This window comes from Mobula hypostoma, chromosome 2, assembly GCF_963921235.1.
Source record: "Mobula hypostoma chromosome 2, sMobHyp1.1, whole genome shotgun sequence".
Taxonomy (NCBI): domain Eukaryota; kingdom Metazoa; phylum Chordata; class Chondrichthyes; order Myliobatiformes; family Myliobatidae; genus Mobula; species Mobula hypostoma.
The window spans coordinates 3,949,191-3,976,457 of NC_086098.1; the positions used below are offsets into that span (position 1 = coordinate 3,949,191).

General features: G+C 44.3%; 1 protein-coding gene across 1 annotated transcript in view; it reads left to right on the forward strand.

The window, feature by feature from the left end:
- The window catches only part of mms22l (MMS22-like, DNA repair protein), a 297,601-nt gene that overhangs the window by 189,072 nt on the left and 81,262 nt on the right, over positions 1-27,267 (forward strand). The window contains exons 16-19 of the mRNA XM_063033047.1: positions 2,789-2,939; positions 7,070-7,200; positions 14,379-14,521; positions 18,276-18,435. Coding sequence (XP_062889117.1) covers positions 2,789-2,939; positions 7,070-7,200; positions 14,379-14,521; positions 18,276-18,435 — 585 coding nt within the window. The remainder of the gene's footprint in view (positions 1-2,788; positions 2,940-7,069; positions 7,201-14,378; positions 14,522-18,275; positions 18,436-27,267) is intronic.

A 27,267-nucleotide genomic window follows, 5' to 3' on the forward strand; every position in this document is an offset into this window, starting at 1 on the left:
TATTAGATCTAGTATGGCATTCCCCCGAGTCGGCCTGTCAACATACTGTGACAGAAATCTATCCTGGACACACTTAACAAACTCTGCTCCGTCTAAATCATTGGAACTAATCAGCTGCCAATCAATATTAAGGAAGTTAAAGTCACCCATGATAATAACCCTGTTATTTTTGCACCTTTTCCAAAATCTGCCTCCCAATCTGCTCCTCTGTATCTCTACTGCTACCGGGGGCCTATAGAATACCCCCAGTAGAGTAACTGCTCCCTTCCTGTTCCTGACTTCCACCCATATTGACTCAAAAGAGGATCTTGCTACATTACCCACCCTTTCTATGGCTGTAATAGTATCCCTGACCAGTAATGCCACCCCTCCTCCCCTTTTTCCACCCTCTCTATCCCTTTTAAAGTGCTGAAATCCATTCCTGCCCTGGTACCAGCCAAGTCTCTGTAATGGCCACTACATAATAATTCCATGTATGTATCCAAGCTCTCAGTTCATCACCTTTGTTCCTGATGCTTCTTGCATTGAGGTACACACACTTCAGCCCTTCTACCTTACTACCTTTACATCCTTTATTCTGTTTCTCTTTCCTCAAAGCCACTGTTAGATCTGGCTTTACTTTACTTCTTTCACAGCTCTATCACTCCGGGTCCCATCCCCCTTGCAAATTAGTTTAAACCCTCCCGAACCATGCTAGCAAACCTACCTGCAAGGATATTGCACCCCCTCAAGTTCAGGTGCAACCCATCCAATCTGTACAGGTCCCACCTTCCCCAGAAGAGATCCCAATGATCCAAAAATCTAAAACCCTGCACCAACTCTTCAGCCACGCATTCAACTGCCATCTTCTCCAATTCTTACCATCACTATCACGTAGCGCTGGCAGCAATCCTGAGAACGCTACCCTTGAGGTCCTGTTCTTCAGCCTTCTACCTAGTTCCCTTCTGTCATGCACCCGGACAGAGACATCCCAGACCCTGGCACCCAGGAGGTAAGAAACCATGCGGGTGTCCTTCTCACGTCCAGAAAATCTCCTGTCTGCTCCCCTGACTATAGAGTCCCTAATGACGACAGCTCTCCTCTTCTCCGTCCCACCCTTCTGCACCACAGGGTCAGACTCAGTGCCAGGGGCCCTGCCACCGTGGCTCACACCTGGTCGGTCTTCCCCGCCAACAGTATCCAGGGCAGTTAGTAAGTTTGCTGATGACACAAAGGTTGGAGGTGTTGTGGATAGTGTGGAGGGTTGATAGTGGGACATTGATAGGATGTAAAATTGGGCTGAGAAGTGGCAGATGGAGTTCAACCCAGGTAAGTGTGAAGTGGTTCATTTTGGTAGGTCAAATATGATGGCAGAATATCGTATTAATGGTAAGACTCTTGGCAGTGTGGAGGATCAGAGGGATCTTGGGGTCCGAGTCCATAGGACACTCAAAGCTGCTGCACAGGTTGACTGTGTGGTTAAGAAGGCATACGGTGTATTGGCCTTCATCAATCGTGGAATTGAGTTTAGGAGCTGAGAGGTAATGTTGCAGATACATAGGACCCTGGTCAGACCCCACTTGGAGTACTGTGCTCAGTTCTAGTCACCTCACTACAGGAAGGGTGTGGAAAGCATAGAAAGGGTGCAGAAGAGATTTACAAGGATGTTTCCTGGATTGGGGAGCATGCCTTATGAAAACAGGTTGAGTGAACTCGGCCTTTTCTCGTTGGAGTGACAGAGAATGAGAGGTGACCTGATAGAGGTGTATAAGATGATGAGAGGCATTGATTGCGTGGATAGTCAGAGGCTTTTTCCCAGGGCTGAAATGGTTGCCACAAGAGGACACAGGTTTAAGGTGCTGGGGAGTAGATACAGAGGAGATGTCAGGGGTAAGTTTTTTTACGCAGAGAGTGGTGAGTGCGTGGAATGGGCTGCCAGCAACGTTGGTGGAAGTGGATACAATAGGGTCTTTTAAGAGACTTTTAGATAGGTACATGGAGCTTAGAAAAATAGAGGGCTATGGGGAAGTCTAGTAATTTCAAAGGTAGGGACATGTTCAGCACAACTTTGTGGACTGAAGGGCCTGTATTTTGCTGTAGGTTTTCTATGTTTCTATGATGGGGGACTGGGCTGACTGCACTACTTTCTGTAGGATTTTCCATTGAAGGGCATTGGTGTTTTCATAACAGGCCATGATGTTGCCAGTCAATATATTCTCCACTACATATCTATAGAAGTTTGTCAAAGTTTTAGATGTCACGCCAAATCTTTGCAAACTCTTAAGGAAGTAGAGGCACTGCCATGCTTTCTTCATAATTGTGCTTATGTGCTGGGCCAAGGATCGGTCCTTCAAAATGGTAGTATTTATTTTGGCGATGTGTATCGAACACTGTAAAGCATTACATTAACCATTACACTACTGTACTGAACTTTTGGAGTCTGTTTATTTGTTTACTTTTTAAAAGCTTGGTAGCTGTTGGCGCTATATAGTTCTTTCACTGGTGACATTTTGAACTTCACAATTTTCGGTTTTCACTTTTGTTTTTTCTGTGTTAATCCTATAACTAATGATTCTGTGAAAATCATTTGAGCCAATGAACTGGATAGAGTCATAGGACATTATAGCACAGATTGATAGCTCAGCACGGTCTAGATGGGACAAAACGTCTGTTTTATGCTGTAGTGCTCTATGGCTATGTTACAAAAACTCATCCTGCGCTGTGACCAATGCACAAAGGATAGTTTTTTATATGAGGATTAACATTGTTTGTATAGGTTTTAATAAAACTAGAATATTCTATATTTCAGGTTTTACGCTCTTAGCAATAGATATGCCAAGCACCGCGCCGTCAGATCTCCAACCACAACCTCTCATAAGCATGATGCAGATATTTGGCTGGGATGATATGGTGCACCCCCAGCTGGTGTCTCGATATCTCAGTCATCTCATTCAAAACAGGTAAAATACTGAATCTTTTCTTGACTTTGTATTCTCTCATTTTATTGTAAGCCTCCGTCCCTGCCAATGGTCAGCACTAGGCTCCAGCACCTTGTTCTCACAGGTGTAATGCAAGACTTTGAACACATATCACAGTCTGAGTTTTCCTACTCAGGTATGTTACATCCATTTATCAAAGTTCAAAATAAATTTATTATCAAAGTACAAATATGACTCCGTATACTACCCTGAGATTCATTTTCTGCGGACTTTCACAGTACATACATAGAGTCACAATAGAATCAATGAAAACCAGACAAAACAAGATGGACAAACAACCAATGTGCAAAAGGCATCAAATTGTGCAAATGAAAAAAGTAAAAACAAATTAATATTAAAAATTGAAAACCTGTGTGTGTATGGGTGTCTGTCTGTGCATATACATATAAACCATATCAAGTTAATGGGTATTCAGGGATAAATCATTGAAACACAAGTTGTTAAGTGTAGAGTAGATATGTTGGCTTATTTTGAGCTTGGATCAGCATTCAGGGCAGAAGCAAAAAGACATTTCTCCAGAAAGCGTTGACAGTTCGGACTGATCAATCAATGACTCTATGGAGATTACAATGCTCCAAACAAAAACACAGATCCACATTATTCTTACCAATTTATGCTTGGAGAAATACACTTAAAATTTCATTATTTTAATTTTGTATTCGTGGTTCAAAATACTAACGTCAGACTTAAATTTTCTTTGTCACAGAAGCACATTGAATCTCCACAGTTTCCACATTGAATCTCCAGATTCCATATTGAATCTCCGATTTCCTTATTGAATCTCCACAGTTTCCACATTGAATCTCCAATTTCCACACTGAACCTCTACAGTTTCCACATTGAATCTCTACAGTTTTCACATTGAATCTCCACAGTTTTCACATTGAATCTCCAGTTTTCACATTGAATCTCCAATTTCCACATTGAATCTCCAGTTTCCACATTGAATCTCTAGTTTCCATATTGAATCTCCAGTTTCCACATTGAATCTCCACAGTTTCCACACTGAAGCATTACAGTTTCCATTAACACCAACTTCAGGGAGCAGTGTCTCAGAAAGGCAGTGTCCATTACTAAGTACCTCCAGCACCCAGGGCATGCCCATGTCTTATTGTTACTATCAGGTAGGAGATACAGAAGCCTGAAGGCACACACTCAGCGATTCAGGAACAGCTTCTTCCCCTCTGCCATCTGATTCCTAAATGTACATTGATCCTTTGGACATTATCTCACTTTTTTAATATACAATTGTAATGTTCTGTAAGGTTTCACTGCTGATGTAATGGCCTCTCTGCAATGTTTCACTGCTAATGTAATGGTTTCTCTCCAGCAGCAATGTTTGGGTTATGAGTAGAGATAATGGAGTCTTTGGAATGTCCACCATCCAATGAGAGGCCTGTTGTTCTTTCTTGTGGGTCTGAGAGAAGGGATTTTGTGGTCTTTTGTCAGCGAGGGATGAATAGAAGAGAAGGCGCCAGTGGAGAGAGTTGGTAGACCCCGGATGGAGTGGATTTAGAGCGAGGGAGCAAGGGTCCAAGGGTCAGCGACTCTCGGAGCAGGTCGATGGGGAATGAATGGACGGAACTGTGAGGTCCAATGAGCACATTAGGCTGTTTCATTAAAATGGGTCCTTTTTAAAAATTTCCTTTACTAACCTGATAGATTTATAAAGTCCAATCACTTAATTGCATATGGTGTACTATCTGATATTTTGCGGTTCGGATTTGTAACCAGGCAACACATCACACATCATCCACACAAACGAGATTTCTCAGTTTGGCCGGGCCAGAGGCTGTCTTCCCCTAGACAAACTCATGCTGGTCGAACCTAAGGGTTACAATTGTAGGGGTATCATTCTGGGATTGACTGTGTGATGCTGTGTGATTGCCCTGAGCATTGAACCAGTGGGTTGTGTGCTTAAGTCTGTGCTGGTATGGATGTTGCCGAGGTGGAGTGATGACGTGCCTCCGTGGGGTTACCGGTATCTAAAGTGTCTGTGTTGAGTCAGGAGGATATTCATGCTACGGATGAATCGTTAATTCGATGTTTGAATACTGTTAAAACTGTTGGCAAAATTGAGGTTGTAGCGCGGAGGTATAAAATGGCGGGCTCTACCTTGTTTTAGTTCAGACTAGCGCTGACGTAACGGTAGTGGAACTGTTCGCTACTATTGGTGCCCCAGGTGAGGCGGGGCCATGGCCTGTCCATACTTGCTGAGTCACAAGTCAAGCTTCCCGTAGCGGGGGGGGGGGGCAGACTTCAAAGACAGGGTTCTAATGTTTTGGAGGAGTGAGGGGAAGGAGTGGTCGGATTTGGAATGTCTAATTAGTCCCCGTCCCCCAGTGAAGAGTGAGGGTTCTGAGTTGGCATCAGCCCTTACCTCTCTGACGAATAATTGGCCCAGTGCACAGGCAGAGAACCCCCACCAGAAGTTAAGAATATTCTCTGGGATAACACCCACCCCTGAGGGGGAAGAGGAGTATGAGACGCAGGTGGAGCAGACCTCTCAGTCGTTAGATGAGTGTCAGTGCTCAGATGAAGTGAAGTGACAGAGATTGGTTGAAAGTTTGAGGGGGCTGGACGCTGACGTGATGAAAACTCAGAAAACATGGAAACCCCTAGCCAACACTGCCGATTACCTGGAAACATTGGAGGGTGCCTTTCAAACGACACGGAGCCCAATGGAACCCATGGTGGGGTTTCAGAACATGCATCAGGAGAAGGGGGAGAAGCTTTCTGTTTTCGTTTCTCGGCTGGAGTGGCAGCTAAATTGCTTGCAGCGCAGAGGGGTCATTCAGGCGGCTGAAGCTGATCATTTAAGAATGGACAACACATCACACAGCATCCACACAAACGAGATTTCTCAGTTTGGCTGGGCTAAAGGCTGTCTTCCCCTAGACAAACATTGCTGGCCAACCCTGAGGGTTACACAGTATTTCTGTTTTGTTGCACTTTTTTAAAATCTATTCCATATACGTGTACCTTTCATCCCTCTTCCCTCCGGGAGAAGGCTCAGGAGCTTGAAGACTCGTACGGCCAGATTTGGGAACAGCTTCTTTCCAACGGTGATAAGACTGCTGAATGGATCCTGACCCGGATCTGGGCCGTACCCTCCAAATATCCGGACCTGCCTCTCGGTTTTTTTGCAATACCTTACTTTCCATTTTTCTATTTTCTATTTATGATTTATAATTTAAATTTTTAATATTTACTATCGATTTGTAATCCAGGGAGCGGGAAGTGCTGAATCAAATATCGCTGTGACGATTGTACGCTCTAGTATCAATTGTTTGGCGACAATAAAGTATAAAGTAATTGATTTATTTATTATTATTATTTTTATTTTATTTATTATTATTTTTATTCTCTCTATATTATGTATTGCATTGAACTGCTGCTGCTGAGTTAACAAATTTCACATCACATGCCGGTGATAATAAACCTGATTCTGATTCTGCAAATTGTACTCGTTTCTTTTCTTTTATGATTGAAGAACAAATTTTCACAATATAATTAGTTTTAACTTTGTTGGCGCATTTTTTTCACAGAAGTATTTTTTTACTGACTTTCTACTTCAGTTTTTCAGTTCAGATTCAGATTTATTTATTTATAAATGTTAGCATACGGTGAAAAGGATTGTTAACAACCCACACAACTGACAGTTGTACCGGGGGCAGCCTGCATTTGTTGCTACGCATTCCAGTGCCAACATAGCAAGCCCTCGATACTCTGCAGAACAACACGGAACTCAAATAATAAAGCAACAACAATGCAAAACTACCCCATCCCTTCCTTCCCCCCCCCCCCGCCAACTCCCACCCACACAATCTAGTACGTGGATTTAGTTGCTAATTTACAAAGACCAAAAATGCACAGTGTGATTACTTTAAAAACGAACCACCTTTTCAGTTTACATCTCTACAAAAATTGGTTGGACATCTTAAAATTTGTTTTCTGGGATCAGAGCAGATGTGCCAATATTTTTAGATATGCAGTAACTGTTCTAATTTTGAGCAAAGCAGTTTGTGCATATCATGACCGAAGCAATAATTGCAGATGCCTAATTAGTCTTTGGTTTTCTCTCTCCACAGCTCCTTGGTAGATGCTCTCAGAAGCCAGGGTTGCAGTTCATACCAAACGTTTACAATCCATTCCTGGTTTCGGTGCATTTTGCAACAGTATGTGAGTCAGCCTGCGGATAAAATGCATGCCAACACAAGTGGTAAGTGTATACTTTGAGTTGTTGTATGAGAGGATTAACTGTAAAAGTGATCCTTTTGTGGAAATTTTAGCAAAGCCAGGGTTACAGTGTGTGTTCTCTGAACAGAGCGCAGACTCTTTAAAACTAAGAAATAGGGGCAGGAGTAGGCCATCTGGGCCTGTAGGCCCGTCGAGCCTGCTCTGCCATTCCGTAAGATCATGGCTGATCTGGCCATGGACTCATCTTCCCCTATTGTAATGGCCACTAAATCATACCCCTTTATACGGATTTGAGCCACAAGTTCACTGAGCTTGTTTAGAATACTACGAGCATTCAGGTAAAGAGCCCATACTCATTGTGCAGACATCCCACCTCTCCCGGAACTTCCGGGAGTCTCCCCCATATTAATAGTGGCTCCCTGATGCCCGCAAATTATATACAATGTCATGGAAATCAATTTTTTTGAGAGAGAGCGAGGAGGCGAGAGAGAGTGGGTGAGAAAGCAAGTGAGAGCACGCAAGCGAGAGAGAGAGAGCGAGTGAGAGAGAAAGCAAGCAAGAGCGCGTGAGCAACCACGAGAGAGCAAGAGAGCGCGCGCCATGGCAGAGTGTTCCAAAAAACTATAAAACGTACGTCACCCCAGACTACACTAAAGTGTACCCCTGCCTAATAGGAGTCAAAATAATGACAGTGTTGCTCGCTGCACTGTTTGCAACAGTGACTTTTCTATTGCCCATGGTGGGTTAAGACTGTAAAAGACATGTTGAGGTGAGTTTAACAGGTGTCATTCGTTCATTAGCATAGCTAACATTAGCTGGCCAGCTGCTAAGGAGCTACTCTATTGCAGACATCCTGCCTCTCCTGGAAGTCTCCCGCAAATTGATGGTGCTACCTCCCTGAAATGAGTTTTTGCAGGGTGGGATGTCTGCATTGTGCCTTTAAAATCTTGTAATCTTTTACTCTTTTGCACTTGACTTTCCTTCACTCCACTCTTACTTTTGTCTTTTTTATCTTTTGCTTTATCTTTATCTGCACTTTTCCTTTTTACTTTATCCATATTTCTCTAATCTATTAAACCCTACCCCTGCTATTTAGCTTAAAGCCCTATCCAGAGCTCTAGTTTTGCAACTTGCTAGGATCCAGGTCCCATCACTGTTCAGGTGGAGCCCGTCCCATTGGTACAGCTCCCTCCTTCCCCAATACCGGTGCCAGTTTCACATGAATTCAAACCCACTTCTCCCACTCCCATTTAACTCTCTAATCTTCTTGACCCTATGCCAATTTGCACACGGCTCTGGTAGTAATCCAGAGATTACTACCTTTTTGGATCTGCTGTTTAATTTAGTCCCTAGCTGCTCAAATTCCCCCAGCAGAGCCTCTTTCCTCAATCTACCCCTGTCACTTGTACCCACGTGGATCTTGACAGCTGGATCTTTCCCTTCCCACTGCAAATTCCTCTGCAGGTGAGATACATTATCCTGGACCCGGGCACCAGGCAGCCTTTCTCTGTGTGAAAGTTCAATAAAGCAACAGTCAAGAAGATAAGCTGACAGAGCCGGTGTGCAGACGTAGTGCTGTCACCTGGCTGAGCACGGCCCTTGAAAGCCTCGCTCTTATACAGCCTTTCTGTTCTAGACTGGGAACCCAGGTCACCAAGCATACTCAAACCCGCAAGTCAAGGACTCTAGGACCACACGGGCAGGTCGTTGGTTATTAACAATTGAAACACTGTATGCACTATGATAGGTAGTGAAATATCAAAATGAGATTCAGAAGTGCACAATGTATCTAATGAACCAATATTTGTCTACAACAAATCAATTTCTATGTAAAAATGGCATCTCTTTGTTCAAACTTCAGAGCAGTTTGGTGGCAGAGCTCTCCTTGTGCACAAGTAAATGAAGTGTGATTGAGGAACGAGACTGAGTTGTCAGAGTCCAGTTTATCGGCAATAACACCTTCACTGAGTCCGAGATGCACCAGAGTTCTCAGCTATAAAATAAGTTTCATTTCATTGTCATTAAAAGACTGAAGTACCAGAAAAGAGACATCTTTGGAAAGTTACCATTCCAACTGTGCATGGGTCTACAACGTGCTGGCACCCAATTCATTCTCTGCCCCCACTTACTGGAAATCGTTTGATATGATATGATTTGACTGTGGCCCTGAAAATAGATTTTAATTTGGTTTTGATTACTTTTATTATCAAAGTACCTAATTGTCACCAGGTACTACCCTGAGATCCATTTTTGTGCAGGCATTTACCGGAAAATAAAGAAATACCACAGAATTTATGAAACTATACATTACCAAAGACTGACAAGCGACCAATGTGCAAATTAAAATTAATCATAACTGAAGAGAGAATCCCAGTGTTATTTGCTTATTTATTTATTATTTTTGCACATTGATTGTTTGTCAGTCTTTATGTGGAGTTTTTCAAGGTTCTAACTACACATACAGTGTGTCACCGTATACCACCCTGAGATTCATTGATTCTATTCTCATAGAGTCATAGAGAAGTACAGCACAAAAACAGGCCCTTCAGCCCATCTTGTCTATGCAGAAATCATTTAAACTGCCAACTCCTAACTACCTGCACCTAGACCTTAGTCCTCCATATCTCTACCTTCCATGTACTTATCCAAACTTCTCTTAAACTTTGAAATCGAGCTTGCATGCATCCTGTGTGCTGGCACCTCACTCCACACTCTCACGACTCTCTGAGTGCAGAGGTTTCCCTTCATGTTCCCCTTAAATGTTTGACCTTTCATCCTTAGCCCATGATTTTTGGTTGTAGTCCCACCCAACCTCAGTGGAAAAAGCCTGCTTGTATTTACCCTAATTATCAGGGGTATAGATAGGGTAAATACAAGCAGGCTTTTGCATACCTCTATCAAATTTCCTCTCAATCTTCTATGTTCTAAAGAATACAGTCCTAACATAATTAATCTTTCTTCATAATTCAGGTCCTCCAGACCCGGCAACATCTTTGTAGACTTTCTCTGAACTCTTTCAACCTTGTTTACATCTTTCTTGAAGGGTAGGTGACCAAAACTGCACACAATACTCCAAATGAGGCCTCACCAACATCATATACAACTTCAACATAACATCCCATCTTCTGTACTCAATACGTTGACTTATGAAGACCAATGCACCAAAAGCTTTCTTTACAACCTTGTATGCATGTGCCACCACTTTCAATGAATTATGGACTTGTATTCCCTGATCATTTGTTCCACCACACTTCTCAGTGCCCTACCGTTCACTGTGTAGAATCTACCCTGGTTGGTCCTACCAAAGTGAAAAACCTCACACTTGTCTGCATTAAATTCTATCTTCCATTTATCCAGTTGTTGCAGATCCCTCTCCAAGCCATGATAGCCTTCCTCACTGTCCACTACACCCCCAATCTCAATGTCATCCGCAAATTTGCTAATCCAGTTAACCACATTTTCATCCAGATCATTGACGCAGATGACTAAACAACAATGGACCCACCACCGATCCCTGTGGCATACCACTAGTCACAGGCCACCAGTCAGAGGGACGACCACCTAGTATCTCTCTTTGGCTTCTTCCACAAAGCCAAAGTCTAATCAAATTTACTACCTCATCTTGAATGCCAAGTGACTAAACCTTTTTGACCAACCTCCCATGCCAGACCTTGTCAAGTACCTTGCTAAAATCCATGTAGACAGCATGCACTGCCTTGCTGTCATCCACTTTCCTGGTAACTTCCTCGAAAAACTCAAAAAGTTTGGTTAGACGTGATGTCTCACGCACGAAGCCATACTGGCTATTCTTAATCAGTCCGTTCCTCACCAGCATGTGGCACGGGTAGCAATCCTGAGGTCACAATCCCGAAATTCCTGCCTTTTAGCATAGCACCTAACTCCCTGAATTCCCTATACAGAACCTCATCACTTGTCCTACCCGTTGGTACCTCTGGCTGTTGTTCACCCTTCCACTTTAGAATGCTGAGGATTTGATCCGAGATCTCCTGGACCTTGGCACCCGGGAGGCAACATACCATCCAGGAAACTTGTTTTCCTTTCTGTTCCATTAACTAACGAATCTACAATCACCACAGTGTGCCTTTTCTCCCACTGTGACCTTCCTCTGTCAGGTCATCCCCCTACCCCCCCAACAGTTTCCAAAATGATGTACCTGTTGTTGAGGGGGATGGCCACAGGGTAAGGCCATAAGACAAAGGAGCAGAAGTCAGCCATTCGGCCCATCGAGTCTGCTCCGTTATTTTATCATGAGCTGATCCATTCTTCCATTTAGTCCCACTCACCCGCCTTCTCACCATAACCTTTGATGCCCTGGCTACTCAGATACCTATCAATCTCTGCCTTAAATACACCCAATGTCTTGGCCGCCACTGCTGCCTGTGGCAACAAATACCACAGATTCACCACCCTCTGGCTAAAAAAATTTCTTCGCATTTCTCTTCTGAATGGGCGCCCTTCAATCCTTAAGTCATGCCCTCTCGTACTAGACTCCCCCATCATGGGAAACAACTTTGCCACATCCACTCTGTCCATGCACTGCATTGGTACTCTGCACTGGCTCCTTAACCCCTTTCCGCTTTCTAACTGCCACCCAGTTTCCTGTGTCCTGTAAATAAATAAATAGATAGATAGACAGACAGACAGACATCCGTTAGTCTCAAGAGACCATGGATTGGCGCCTTGGAAGGTTTCCAGGGCGCAGGTCTGGGCAAGGTTGTATGGAAGACCAGCAGGTGCCCATGCTGCAAGTCTCCCCTCTCCACGACACTGATGTTGTCCAAGGGAAGGGCATTAGGACCCATACAGCTTGGCACCGGTGTCGTCACAAAGCAATGTGTGGTTAAGTGCCTTGTTCAGGGACACACACACTGCTTCAGCCAAGGCTCGAACTAGCGACCTTCAGATCACTAGACGAATGCCTTAACCACTTGACCACGTGCCAGCACCAGTGCCTGTGTCCTGTACCTTAAGTGTAACTACATCTCTAAGTGTCGTACCTTTCACCTCCCCAGCCTCCCAAGTAATCTGAAGTTCATTCAGTTCCAGTTCCAACTCCTTAAAGCAGATTGTTAGAAGCTGCTGCTGGATGTACTTCTTGCTGTTGTAGTGGTCAGGGATTCTGGAAGTCTTCCTGCCTTCACACATCCCATAAGAGGAGCATTTCACTATCCTGCCTGACATCTCCACTGTCCTAACTGCGCAAATGTAAAGAAGGGAGGGAAAAAACTGGGACTGGAGCTTTTGTTTTTTGCTTCCTCTGACTGAAGCTTCTCTTCACTGAAGCCTCAAAGTCACCACTGACTTTGTCTACTCCACTGATGGTCTCTGTGCTTGCCCCTGCCTTCCTTTAATTTGTTCATGCGAATCAATCCCAAACACTGACTGGTGTCTGGCCAGAGCTTCAAACAAACTGCAGTGAGTTGCTGCTTTTTATACTCGGCCAGTGGACCTGAGTGAAATTTCCTCCTCTCCCGATTGTATTTCTTCGTTATACAGTGAATGCCTGCAAGGAAATTAATCTCAAGGGAGTATATGGGGACAGTGATTTAATAATAAATTTAACATAGAAAACATACAGCACAATACAGGCCCCGCAGCCCACAGAGTTGTGCAGAACATGTCTCTACCTTAAAAATTACTAGAGTTACCCATAGCCCTCTATTTCCTTTGAACTTTCAGAAGGAGACTCCTTGAAAGTGAGTCTGTAGACTGTGGAATCAGTGCAGCGCTGCGGTGAATGAAGATATCCGTCCTGATGTTATCCAAACATATCTAATTTTCACCATAAAACTGAAAGCCATTGAAAGCAAATCAGTCATCCAGTATACACCAAGCGTCAATTGAAATTGATGCTAGTTATTTTACAATGGTGAGGTTTGCACCTGGTCGCAAAAGTTGAAATATAAATTATTACTATTATTACTTCTTTCTTTTTGTATTTGCACAGTTTGTTGTTTTGCACACTGGTTGAACTCCCAGTTGATTCAGTCTTTCATTGACTCTATTGGTTATTATTCTATTATGGATCTATTATGCCCGCAAGAAAATGTATCATATATATATATACACGCACACACACACACACATACAATTTGGTAATTAAAAACATTTAAAATCACCCCCTGGTATTAATCTTTAAAGTCATGTCTTACTGAAGCAAGACATGAACCACTGGATGTAGATGGGGGAAAAAACTGCATTTTTCTCTGACTTACTTATCAGGACCATAATATATATATATATTTTTTATTTTTCAGAAATCTGCCCAGGCTAATCAAAGGGTGTTAGACCAGCGACTTCCCTTAACTAAATTTTAATTGGAAGAAGTATGCTAGAAATAAGAAATAAGATATTCACCCTTAATAATTGTTGCAGGAAAATCTAGACTTTCAACTGCTTTATAATCAAAACTGATTCTTTTACCTTGTTTGTTTGAAAGATTACTGTGACCTCTAAAGTTCTGGTTGTATGGTGTAGGTCATTTAGATCCAGATAACAAATTTCAAGTGTGATCATGTCAATAAAATGAATTTTCTTTATGAGGAGTGAGAAGGGGTGTGTATTTGTGAGGGGAATGTCTGAAATGTTTAAAAAAGGTTCAAAGGTTTAAAAAATCACTGAAGTGAGTATATTATTTCAAATAGCTTCTTGCATTTTTCTCTAAATCTTGGAGTCCCTCATATTAACCTTAGTCACCCGGTATATATTGTAGATGTCTGGAGCATTTGATTAATAAGTACAAATTACATGTTGGTTAGAATTATGACAATAATGTAATCTTTAGACCAAGTCTAGGGGGTGACGAAATCACATAAAGTTAGTGCAATCGTTTTGTAGGAAATACTGATTGGGTAAGGAATTTGTACATTCTCCCCATGACTGTGTGGATTTCCTCTGGGTGCTCTGGTTTCCTCCCACATTCCAAAGATGCATAAAGTTAGGGTTAGTATACCTGGGCATACTATGTTGGCACTGGAAGCGTGGCGACACTTGGAGCTGCCGGCAGCATGTCACTAACGATGACACAAGTGACTATGTTTCAATGTACTTGTGACAAATCTAATCTCATCTTAAGTGGATATGATAATGGTTGAATTTATCAGCAACATTTAGTTCTGTGTAATTCATTCTTAAACCTGACCTTAAAGTGATTATATTTCCTTTTTTTAAAAAAAATAGGAGGTGGAAGCATGGAACAATTGGCAGGATTGACAAGGATAGTATTCAAGCTGCCAGAGATGGAAAATTTACTCAACCAGTCTCAACTTGATCAGACAGCCACTAAACTGGAGCCAAAATGCGCTCTACTCATACTCATTAAGGTAAAGTCCATTCAGAAATAGCAACAGGCAAACGTAGGCTGAAATATCTTTTACACATGGGTTCACACTGTATCTGTAAACTAATTTTAAGTATACTTTTTGGCTGCTGAACTGCAAGGTGTATAAGATAGTGTAGATCGAGTGGATAGCCAGATACTTTTTCCCAGGATGAAAATGGCTAACATAAGGAGGCATAATTTTAAGGTATCACCTCTCACCTTCGGTCCAGCCTTCTTCCCCTCCCCCACCTTTTTATTCTGGCATCTTCTGCCTGCTTCTCCAGTCCTGAAGAAGGGTTTCGGCCCCGAAACATCAGCTGTTCATTTCAATAGACAGTGCCTGACCCGATGAGTTCATTAAGCATTTTGTGTGCATAATTTTAAGGTGATTGAAGGAAAATAGGGGGGGTGGGCCAGGTTGTTAGAGTAAGTCTTTTCCACAGAGAGTGGTGTGTGTATGAAACAGTAACAGGAGCCAGAAACCAGTAGCAGACAAGAGAGAAAGAAGGAAAACAGAGATGGTGCCTCTACACAGTCAACTCCTTTTATACAACATAGATAAGAAAAATTCAAATTCATAGATAAGAGCTAACCAATGAGAAAACCCTTATTCAAATAATGCAATACCAAGAGAAGCTTCCAGAGCTTTCCAGAATCGTGCATACTGTGTCCCCTATCCCACATCAGGGAGCCTTAAAGCTCTCCACTTCTTTCTGGACAACAGACCTAACCAGTTCCCCTTCACCACCACCCTCCTCTGTCTGGCGGAACTTGTCTTCACCTCAACAATTTCTCCTTTGGCTCCTCCCACTTCCTTCAAACCCAAGGTGTAGCCATGGACACTCACATGGGTCCCAGCTTTGCTTGCCTTTTCGTCGGCTACATGGGACAGTCTATGTTCCAAGCCTATATGAGCATTGCTCCCCAACTCTTCCTACGCTATATTGACGACTACATTGGTGCTGCTTCTTGCACTCATGCTGAGCTTGTCTACTTCATCAACTTTGCCTCCAACTTCCACCCTACCCACAAATTTACTTGGTCCATTTCTGATACCTCTCTTTCCTTTCTTGATCTCCCTGTCTATCTCTGGAGATAGTTTATCTACTGATATCTCTTAAAAACTCACTGATTCTCAGAGCCACCTGGACTATACCTCTTCCCACCCTGTCACTTGTAAAAATGCCATTCCCTTTTCTCAATTCCACTGTCTCCACTGCCTCTGCTCTTAGGATGAGGCTTTTCATTTCAAAACAACTGAGGTGTCCACCTTCAAAGAAAGGGACTTTGCTTCCTGCATCATCAACACTCCACTTATCGCCATCTCTTCCATTTCACACATGTGTGCCCTCACCTGATCCTCCTGCTGCTACACCAAGGATAGGGTTCCTCTTGTCCTTACCTACCATGCCACAAGCCTCCATATTCAACACAATTTTCTGTAATTTCCACTATCCAACAGGATCGCACCACCAAAGCATCTTTTCCCTCCCTCCAGTTGCTGCTTTTCACAACGATCGCTCCCTACACGACTCCCTTGTCCACTTCTACCTTCCCACTGATCTCTCTCCTGTCACTTACCCTTGCAAGCAGAACAAGTGCCACACCTGCTCCTACACCTCCTCCTTCACTACCATTCTGGGCCCCAAACAGTCCTTCCAGGTGAGGCGACACTTGGGGTCCTCTACTGTATCCGGTGCTCCCAGTGTGGCCTCCTGTACTATATATCGGTGAGTCGCGCCGTAGATTGGGAGATCACTTCATCAAGCATGTTCACTGTGTCCATCACAAGCAGGATTTCCCGGTGGCCACCCATTTCAGTTTTACTTTCCACTCCTATTCCAACATATTAGTCCTTGGCCTCTTCTAGTGCCACGATAAGGCCACACTCAGGTTGGAGAAGCAACACCTTATATTCTGTCTGAGTAGCCTCCAACCTGATGGCATGAACCCCTTTTCCTTCACCATTCCCCATTCTTCTTACTCTCTCACACCTTCTCTTCTTACCTGCCCATCACCTTCCTCTGGTGCTCCTCCCCCTTTCCCTTCTTCCATGGTCTTTTGTCCTCTCCTATCAGGTTCCATGAGAAAAGGGAATAGCCTTTTGACAGGAGATAGTGTGGGAAGAGGTATAGTCAAAGTAACCGTGGGAATCGGTAGGTTTGTACAAGATGTCGGTTGACAGTTTGTCTCCAGAAATGGAGACCAAGAGATCAGGAAAGGGGAGGAAGGTGTTGGAGATGGACCAAGTGAATTTAAGGGCAGGATGAAAGTTGGAGGAAAAGTTGATAAAATTGGCGAGCTCAGTAAGGGTGCATGAAGCAGCATCAATGCAATTATCAGTGTAGCGTAGGAAGAGTTGGGGATCATTACCGGGGAAGCTCTGAACATAGACTGTAGTACATAACCAACAAAAAGGCAGGTATAGCTTGGGCCCATCTTGAGTTTGGAGATAGTAGGATAACTGAAAGAAAAATGTTCGGGGTAAGGCCCAGTTCTGCCAGATAGAGGAGGGTGGAGGGGGTTTGGTTAGTTCTTTTGTCAAGAAAGAAGCAGAGAGCTTTGAGGCCTTCTTGATGGGAGTAGGAGTGGGTAGGAACTGAACATGCATGGTGAAGATGAGGTGGTCAAGGCCAGGGAATTGAAAGTTACAGAGAAGGTCGAGGGCCTGAGAAGTGACGCACATGTTGGTAGGAAGGGACTGAGTCAAGGGAAATAGAATGCAATCGAGATACGAGGACACAAGTTCAGTAGGGCAGGAGTAGGCAGAGACAATAGCCTACCCAGACAGTCTGGTGTGTGGATCTTGGGTAGGAGGTAGAAGCGAGCTGTGCGGGGTAAGGGAACTATGAGTTTGGTGACAGTGGTTGGGATCGTAGATGCTGTACCTGATGTTTCTTTTCTTATTGATACCACATTACTTTGCAACTACTGTTCAGTTGCGTTTATTGCTTATTCTGTATTTTTTCCTACTGTAGTGGAAGAGGCAGCATAACATCAACTGAATTTTTCATTAAATGAAGAACAATCTGGAGAATCAACTTGTTATAATTCACCCTGCTGTGTTTTGTTATGAACTAGGCTTAGAGTCACAAAGCAATGCAGTACAGAAAAGACCTTTCGGCCCATCGCGTCTATGCTGAACTGTCATTTTGGCTATTCCCATTGACCCTATCCTGGACCATAGCTCTCTTGACCCTATCCTGGACCATAGCTCTCTTGACCCTATCCTGGACCATAGCTCTTCATACCCCCATCCATCCATGTACTTGCCCAAACTTCTCTTAAATGACGAAATCGAACCTGCATCCACCACTTGGACGAACAACTTGAAGTTCCCCCTCATATTCCCTTAAGCATTTCACCTTTCAACCATGAGCTCTAGTTCTAGTCTCACCCAACCTCAGCGGAACGAAGCCTGCTTGCATTTACCTATATCAAATTTCTGTTCGTTCTCCTCCACTCCAGGGAATGAAGTCTTAACCTATTCAATCTTTCCCTATAACTCTGGTCTGCCAGTCCCAGCAACATCCTTGTCAATTTTATCCGTACTCTTTCAACCTTATTTGCATCTTTTCTGTAGGAAGGTGACCAGAACTATACACAAAATTCCAAATTAGGCCTCACCAACATCTTATTCACCTTCAACACAACATCCCAACTCCTGTACTCAGTACTTTGATTTATGAAGGCCAATGTGCCAGATGAGCCAAGTATGTAATTCTGACTTGTATTTATTCACAATCTTCTGGCAGGCTGTTGGGAAAACTTACAATCAATTACAAACCCTAGGAGAAAAATCTTCCTTAGCCTCAAGGGCCTTGGAATATGCGGGTGACATTCTGAAGTACACCAAGCCATATTTAGCGAACAAGGGACCAAGTGAGGGCCTGCAGCTGTTATACTGGGCTGTCGGTAAGTGCCTTTCCAGCATGTCTAGTCATTAAGTCTGACTGCTCCTTCAAATATCTCTACTTTGCTTTTAAGAAACAAGATATTTTGCCTGAACCCTTAAGTGTAATCCAGCTCAGGGTGGATGAAGGCAACTGGAATTGGACGAGTGGAATGAGGACCTAAGGCAGATCACTGTGGCAGATACCAGTGAGGCTGATAATTTCTGGTAATGAGAACTGAATCTGTTGTGGAAGTTAATAGTGTTAATCCTATGCTGTTCACTTAGCCACTGCCACACGGGACGAGTGCGCATACTGTACAGGCAGTGTTGTCGGTAAAGTTCAGTTGAATATCTTGAATGTTGGTGTCCTGGTGTGCTCTGCACTATCCCTCAATATTGAATGCAACTTGGTGTCAGAAGTGGCTGATCGTCAATGAATTTGTGCTAGAGACCAAGTGAGATCCCTGACAAGAAAGGATTTATCAGAATCAGATTTATTATCACCAGCATGTGACGTGAAATGTGTTAACTTAACAGCAGCAGTTCAATGCAATACCATAATCAAAAAAATTTAAAAAAAATAATAAATAAACAAGCAAATCAATTACAGTATACGTATATTGAATAGATTAAAAAATGTGCAAAAAAACCTTTAACTCTCTGAGGCAGAGCGCTCTGCCCATAGTAAGGGCCTTACCTTTGTTCCCCTTCGCCCACATCTCAGCGAGTTCTGCGTGCGCCATGACGCTGAACTCTTCTTCCACCAGCTCCATCTTCGAGCCTACTTCTTCGGCAAGGACTCTCCCACCCCCACCGATGACCCCTTCTCCTGTCTTCAACCCGCCTCCTCTTCATGGACACCCCGCTCTGGTCTTCTGCCTGCTCTGGATCTCTTTTTTGCTAACTGCCGATGGGACATCAACCATCTCGACTTCACCACACCTTGTTCCAATTCCAACTCCTTCCGAACGCTCTGCTCTCCACTCCTTCCGCACCAATCCTAACCTTACTATAAAACCCGCTGATAAGGGAGGCGCTGTTGTTGTCTGGCGAACTGACCTCTACCTTGCCGAGGCACAGCAACAATTCGCTGATACCTCCTCCCATTTACCCCTTGATCTTGATCCCACCAAGGAGCACCAGGCCATTGTCTCCCACACCATCACCAAACTTATCAGCTCTGGGGATTTCCCATCTACAGCCACCAATCTCATTGTTCCCACACCCCGCACTTCCTGTTTCTACCTCCTACCTAAGATCCACAAACCTGCCTGTCCAGGTAGACCTATTGTCTCAGCTTGCTCCTGCCCCACCGAACTCGTTTCTGCATACCTCGACACGGTTTTATCCCCCCTTGTTCAATCCCTTCCTGCCTATGTTCATGACACATCTCACGCTCTGGATTTTTTCAATGATTTTAAGTTCCCTGGCCCCCACCGCCTTATTTTCACCATGGATGTCCAGTCCCTATATACCTTCATCCCCCACCAGGAAGGTCTCAAAGCTCTCCACTTCTTTTTGGACCCCAGCTAACCAGTTCCCCTCTACCACCACTCTCCTCCGTCTAGCGGAATTAGTCCTTACTCTTAATAATTTCTCCTTTGGCTCCTTTCACTTCCTCCAAACTAAAGGTGTAGCCATGGGCACCTGTATTGGTCCTAGCTATGCCTGCCTTTTTGTTGGCTTTGTGGAACAATCCATGTTCCGAACCTATTCTGGTATCTATCCCCCACTTTTCCTTCGCTACATTAACGACTGCATTGGCGCTGCTTCCTGCACACATGCTGAGCTTGTTGACTTCATTAACTTTGCCTCCAACTTTCACCCTTCCCTCAAGTTTACCTGGTCCATTTCCAACACCTCCCTCCCCTTTCTTGATCTTTCAGTCTCTATCTCTGGAGACAGATTATCTACTGATGTCTACTATAAGCCTGCGGACTCTCACAGCTACCTGGACTATTCCTCTTCCCACCCTGTCTCTTGCAAAAATGCCATCCCCTTCTCGCAATTCCTCCATCTCCGCCACATCTGTTCTCAGGATGAGGATTTTCATTCCAGGACGAGGGAGATGTCCTCCTTTTTTAAAGAAAGGGGCTTCCCTTGCTCCACCATCAACTCTGCTGTCAAACGCATCTCCCCCATTTCACACACATCTGCTCTCACTCCATCCTCCCGCCACCCCACTAGGAATAGGGTTCCCCTTGTCCTCACCTACCACCCCACCAGCCTCCGGGTCCAACATATTATTCTCTGTAACTTCCGCCACCTCCAACGGGATCCCACCACTAAGCACATCTTTCCCTCACCCCCTCTCTCTGCTTTCCGCAGGGATCGCTCCCTACGCGACTCCCTTGTCCATTCGTCCCCCCCCGTCCCTCCCCACTGATCTCCCTCCCAGCACTTATCCTTGTAAGCGGAACAAATGCTACACATGCTCTTACACTTCCTCCCTCACCACCATTCAGGGCCCCAGACAGTCCTTCCAGGTGAGGCGACACTTCACCTGTGAGTCGGCTGGGGTGATATACTGCGTCCGGTGCTCCCGGTGCAGCCTTATATATATTGGCAAGACCCGACGCAGACTGGGAGATTGGTTCACTGAACACCTACGCTCTGTCCACCAGAGAAAGCAGGATCTCCCAGTGGCCACACATTTTAATTCCACGTCCCATTCGCATTCTGACATGTCTATCCACGGCCTCCTCTACTGTAAAGATGAAGCCAGACTCAGGTTGGAGGAACAACACCTTATATTCCACCTGGGCAGCCTCCAACCTGATGGCATGAACATCGACTTCTCTAACTTCCGTTAATGCCCCACCTCCCCCTCATACCCCATCCGTTATTTATTCCTTCCTTCCTTCCTTCCTTCTTTTTTTCTCTCTCTTTCTGCCCCTCTCACAATAACTCCTTGCCTGCTCTCCATCTTTCTCTGGTGCTCCCCTTGTCCTTTCTTTCTCCCTAGGCCTCCCGTCCCATGATCCTCTCCCTTCTCTAGTCTTGTATCTTTTTTGCCAATCAACTGTCCAGCTCTTGGCTCCATCTCTCCCCCTCCTGTCTTCTCCTATCATTTTGGGTCTCCCCCTCCCCTCCCACTTTCAAATCTCTTACCATCTCTTATTTCAGTTAGACCTGACGAAGGGTCTCGGCCTGAAACGTCGACTGTGCTTCTTCCTATAGATGCTGCCTGGCCTGCTGCGTTCCACCAGCATTTTGTGTGTGTTGCTTGAATTTCCAGCATCTGCAGATTTCCTCGTTTTTGCAAAAAAACAGAAATACTTTATATCAAAAGGAAGTGAAGTAGTGTCCAAAGCTTCAATGTCCATTTAGGAATTGGATGGCAGAGGGGAAGAAGCTGTTCCTGAATCACTGAGTGTGTGCCTTCAGGCTCCTGTACCTCCTACCTGATGGTAACAGTGAGAAAAGGGCATGCCCTGGGTGCTGGAGGTCCTTAATAATGGACACTGCCTTTCTAAGACGCCGCTCCCTGAAGATGTCCTGGGTACTTTGTAGGCTAGTAGCCAAGATGGAGCTGACTAGATTTACAACCTTCTGCAGCTTCTTTCAGTCCTGTGCAGTAGCCCCTCCATACCAGACAGTGATGCAGCCTGTCAGAATGCTCTCCATGGTGCAACTATGGAAGTTTTTGAGAGTATTTTTTGACATGCCCAATCTCTTCAAACTCCTCATAAAGTATGGCTGCTGTCTTGCCTTCTTTATAACTGCATCGATATGTTGGGACCAGGTTAGATCCTCAGAGATCTTGACACCCAGGAACTTGAAACTGCTCACTCTCTCCACTTCTGATTCCTCTATGAGGATTGGAATGTGTTCCTTCGTCTTACCCTTCCTGAAGTCCACAATCAGCTCTTTCATCTTACTGACGGTGAGTGCCAGGTTGTTGCTGTGGCACCATTTCACTAGTTGGCATATCTCACTCCTGTCTGCCCTCTGGTCGCCACCTGAGATTCTACCAACAATGGTTGTATCATCAGCAAATTTGTAGATGGTATTTGAGCTACACCTAGCCACACAGTCATGTGTATATGGAGAGTAGAGCAGTGGGCTAAACACACACCTCTGAGATGCGCCAGTGAAGAGAATATGTTATCACCAATCCGCACGGATTGTGGTCTTCCAGTTAGGAAGTCGAGGATCCAATTACTGAGGGAGGTACAGAGGCCCAGGATCTGCAACTTCTCAATCAGGATTGTGGGAATGATTTGTATTAAATGCTGAGCTAGTGGAAATGATTAGTATTAAATGCTGAGCTATAACAGTCTTACAGTAAGACTGTTCTTGTTCACATATATCCATGAAAAATATTAAGAACCGATCTGCCTGTGTAAGTTGCTAACAGTATTCACCATGAGGCTGAGATGAGAAAGGGCCAAGGTTGTGAGGCAATGCCTTCTAGTTACACGCAAAAGTGGATATATTGTAATAATCTGTGGGCCACTAGCCTGGGAAAGTGCAGAGACACAGACACAACCTGAGAAGTCAGTGAAACTCTCCGGGAGAATAAAGAAGACTTTTGCAGTACAAATAAATCAAATACTAAACAAACAAACAGAAAAATGGAGCAAATACGTGCAGTACCTACATCTACTTTCACAATAAAGCCCAACGAGACATTTGATTTTTCTAAACCAGGGACTTTGAGCGATGGCTCAGATGCTTTGAGTGATTTAGGGTTGCAAGCAATCTCACTCAGACTTCAGAACATCAAGTAAGCACACTGATATACTGCATGGGTGACAAAGCAGATGACATCATGGGTGGATTAGAACTGACAGATGCTCAGAAAAAGGAATACAAAACTGTACAGGATATGCCCTTATATATGAGAGGACAAAATTAAACTCCAGAAAACAGGAGTCAGCGGAAAAAGTAAATGACTTCATCACAGCATTGTATGCCCTGTCAGACAACTGTGGATATGGAATTCTGAGAGATGAGCTCATTAGAGACAGGATTGTTGTTGGGCTACTAGACACCAAATTGTCAGAGAGACTTCAGTTGCAGGTAAATCTGACACCAGAGAAAGCTATTATGGTTCCATTACAAAATGAGGCAGTGATGTCAAACATGGACACTGGGACAGATGTCATACCCATCCCTGAATGTCTGTTCATAAAACTGGTGAAGAAAGTAGTCATTACACTGACTTTGGCAACAAAGAAAGTGGGGCTAGGGAAACATAGGTTCAGTGTAAAGGGAATGTTTGCTCCTGCAGAAATGAGGAACAGTTAAAAGCGGATGTCTGTGTCATTCAGGATCTCTTCTCATCACTACTGGGATGATGATGACAGGCCACCGAGAAGCTGAACCTCATTGCAAGGTTGGATTCGCTAAACTGTGTTCGGTGGCAGAAATACCCAGAGTTGTTCACAGACCTGGAAGTACTGAAAGGAGAGTACCTTATCCAACTGAGGCCAGGAGTGATGCCCCACTCTCTGTACACACAACGTCATATGTGAGCAGAACATCACAAGGTGAAATCAAGTGGACAGGCATGCGCTTGTGCAGCTTCGAAGTCCGCAGAAGGTAGAGAAATAGAGTATCCTGATCCTTATGATGAGGACCAATTACCTGAGGTGGACTCACCTGTTCAAGAATCTCCATCTGCTCCAGCACTCCCAGGAACCTATACCAGGTTGTGGCGTTTATCTGTCCCACCACAGAGATCTATTTCATTGTCTAATAGCTTAGGGCAAGTGACTAAAGAGACAGAATACAGTAATCATCTCATTTTGCTGGAGTGTTCGAGTCAGCCTTGACCTCCAGTAGAATTGGTGATTTTGAAAGAGTTCAAATGTTGAAAATATTTCACAAAGTGAGACTATTCTTAAAAATTAAGGAAAATGTTATAATGTTGGTAATTCTTCTTTATGTTTATGTAAAGAGCATAAGTTTATCCTTTATCGTTTTGCATATGAAGTTCCACAGTTTAGGAGCGTCATTCAAAAAAGCTGACCTGTCAATTATCTTTTGAGGGAGATTGTTTAAATTTAAGAGATCAGCAGAAAATGACCTGAGAGCTTGAGCAGGATGATAAAACAAAAGAGATTCTGTTATAAATTTTCTTATTTGGATTTATTTATCAAACGTACTTAGAAACAGACAGTGAAATGGGTCATAAACACAAGAGATTCTGCAGATGTTGGAAATCCTGAGGTAAGGTCTCAACCCAAAGCATTGACTCTTTATTCCTCTCCATAGATGCTGCCTGACCTGCTGTGTGCCTCCAGCATTTTGTGAAATGTGTGTTTTTGCAATACCAACCAACACACCGATAATGTGCTGGGGCAGCCCACAAGTGTTGCCACACATTCAGGCACCAACATAGCATGCCCACAGTGTTCAGCAGAACAACACAAGCAACAACGACAACAACAGCAAAACTAGCCCCATTTCTCCCTCCCTATGCGCATACACAGTCATCTAACCTTCCGGCGGGCCATCTTCAGCCTTCAGCCTGCAGCCTTGCAGACACTCAGGCCTGACTTCCCAAGCAGACTCGCAGACATTCGCTGAAATTTCTCAGAAGGCAGCCAGGGCCTAATGAGGGTCTGTGAGTCCTAGGATCTAACCCCAGGATACTCACCACTTCACAAGTGTGTGGATCAAATGCAATTGTGCTTGGATCCAGTTTATTACACACAACCCTTGGAACTTATATAGCGACCTTTGTGTGGTACCTATTTGATCTTAGGACTGAACAGCACAATACAGGCACTCTAGCCCATGATATTGTACCCACCTTTTAACCTTAATGTTTGATAATACATTAGGGAAGTTATGTTGCACCTTTACGGAGCTCTAGTTAGGCCATATCTGGAGTATTGCAGATAGTACTGGTCACCTTACTGTAGGAAGGATGTTGAGGCTTTGGAGAAGGTGCAGTGGAGGTTTACCAAGATGCTGCCTGGATTAGGGGGCATGTGCTATCGGAAGAGGTTAGACAAACTTGGGGTTGTTTTCTCTAGAGCGCTGGAAGCTGAGAGGAGATCTGATAGAGGTTTATCAGTTTATGAGTGACATAGATAGAGTAGACAGACATTATCTTTTTCCCAGGGTTAATATGTCTAATACCAGAGGGCACGCAATGAAGGTGAGAAGGAGATGTGAGGTGCGTGCTTTTTACACAGAATGGTGGGTGCCTTGAGCATACTGCCTAGGGTAGCTGTCGAGGCAGATGCGTTAGGGATTTTTAAGAGACGTTTAAATAGGCACATAAATTGAGGAAGATGGAATGATATGGACAATTGACCATAAGTCCATAAGATATAGGAGTAGAACTAAGCCATTTGGCCCATCGAGTCTGCTCTGTCATTTCATCATGGATCCATTTCCCTCTCAACCCCAATCTCCTGCCTTTCCCTGTAACCATTGTGTAGGCAGAGGGGATTAGTTTTGTTGACCATTTGAACAACATAGAATAAGAATAACACAGCCCAGGAACAGGCCATTTGGTCTACAATGTTGTGCCAAACCAGCTAAAAAGCAAACCAAGAACATCCAATCACTAATCCCTCCTACCAACATCATATCCATATCCCTCCATCTTCCTTACATTCAAGCACTTATCCCAAATGTTTCTTAAAAGCCTCTAATGTATTTGCCTCTATGGCCATACAAGGCAGCACATTCCAGGCATCCACCTCTCTGAGTAAAAAACGTACTAGAGAGGCAACTGGATGACGTTAGGTTCATCCGGGAGCACGAGAGTTTTCTGGACAGGACCTACAGTGAGGTCGTTAACCCAGGATACAGGAAGAGAGTAGGAGGATGACGATGAGCAAGGAAAGGATGCTTGAAGTACAGGAGACCCCGGGAGATGTGCCTCTCGTAAACAGGTTCTCCCTCTTGGAAGCTGTCGGGACAGAACACAGTGCCAGTCTGAGAGGTGGACGGGTCTGCGAGTCAACAATTGGCGCTGAGACAAAGCTGAGGAGACAGACGTCAGGCAGAGCCGTGGTTGTAGGGGACTCCATAGTGAGAGGTACAGAAAAGGGTTTCCGTGGCAACAGGCGAGATTGAAGGATGGTGTGTTGCCTCCCTGGTGCCGGGATCCAGGATGTCACGGAGCTATTGCAGGGAATCCTCAAGAGTGAAGGTGAACATCCGGAAGTGGTGGTGCATGTGGGCACAAATGACGTGGGGAAGACGAGGAAAGACATTCTACAGCGTGACTTCAGAGAACTCGGAAGAAGGTTGAAAAGCAGGACTTCCAGGGTGGTTATCTCCGGTTTGCTTCCAGTCCCCCGTGCTGGAGTGGTCAAGAACAGGGAGATAATGGATCTGAATGTGTGGCTGAGGAACTGGTGCAGGAATCAAGGATTTACATTCTTGGAGCACTGGGATATGTTTCAGGGTAAGGATGAATTGTACAAAAGGGACGGGTTGCACCTTAATAAGCGGGGCACCAGCATTCTGGCAGGCAGGTTTGCCTCTGCAACACGGGTGTGTTTAAACTAAGTAGTGGGGGTGGGGGGGGGAGGGGACGAACTGGAAACAGATAAAGGGAAACTGAGAATAAGAAAAGTTAAGAAAGACAGCAGAATCAACAGAGCAGAAAGCTCAAGAAGGGATCGTACAGTATGGCCAAGTGAAATAGGAATGGATATGGGAGGTCAGGGGAGTAATGAATTAAAAGTATTCTATATGAATGCACGGAGTATAAGAAATAAAGTGGATGAGCTTGAGGCTCAGTTGGAAATTGGTAAGTATGATGTTGTGGGAATAACAGAGACATGGCTTCAAGTGGACAGGGCCTGGGAAATGAATATTCAAGGGTATACGTCCTATCGAAAGGACAGACTGATGGGCAGAGGGGGTGGGGTGGCTCT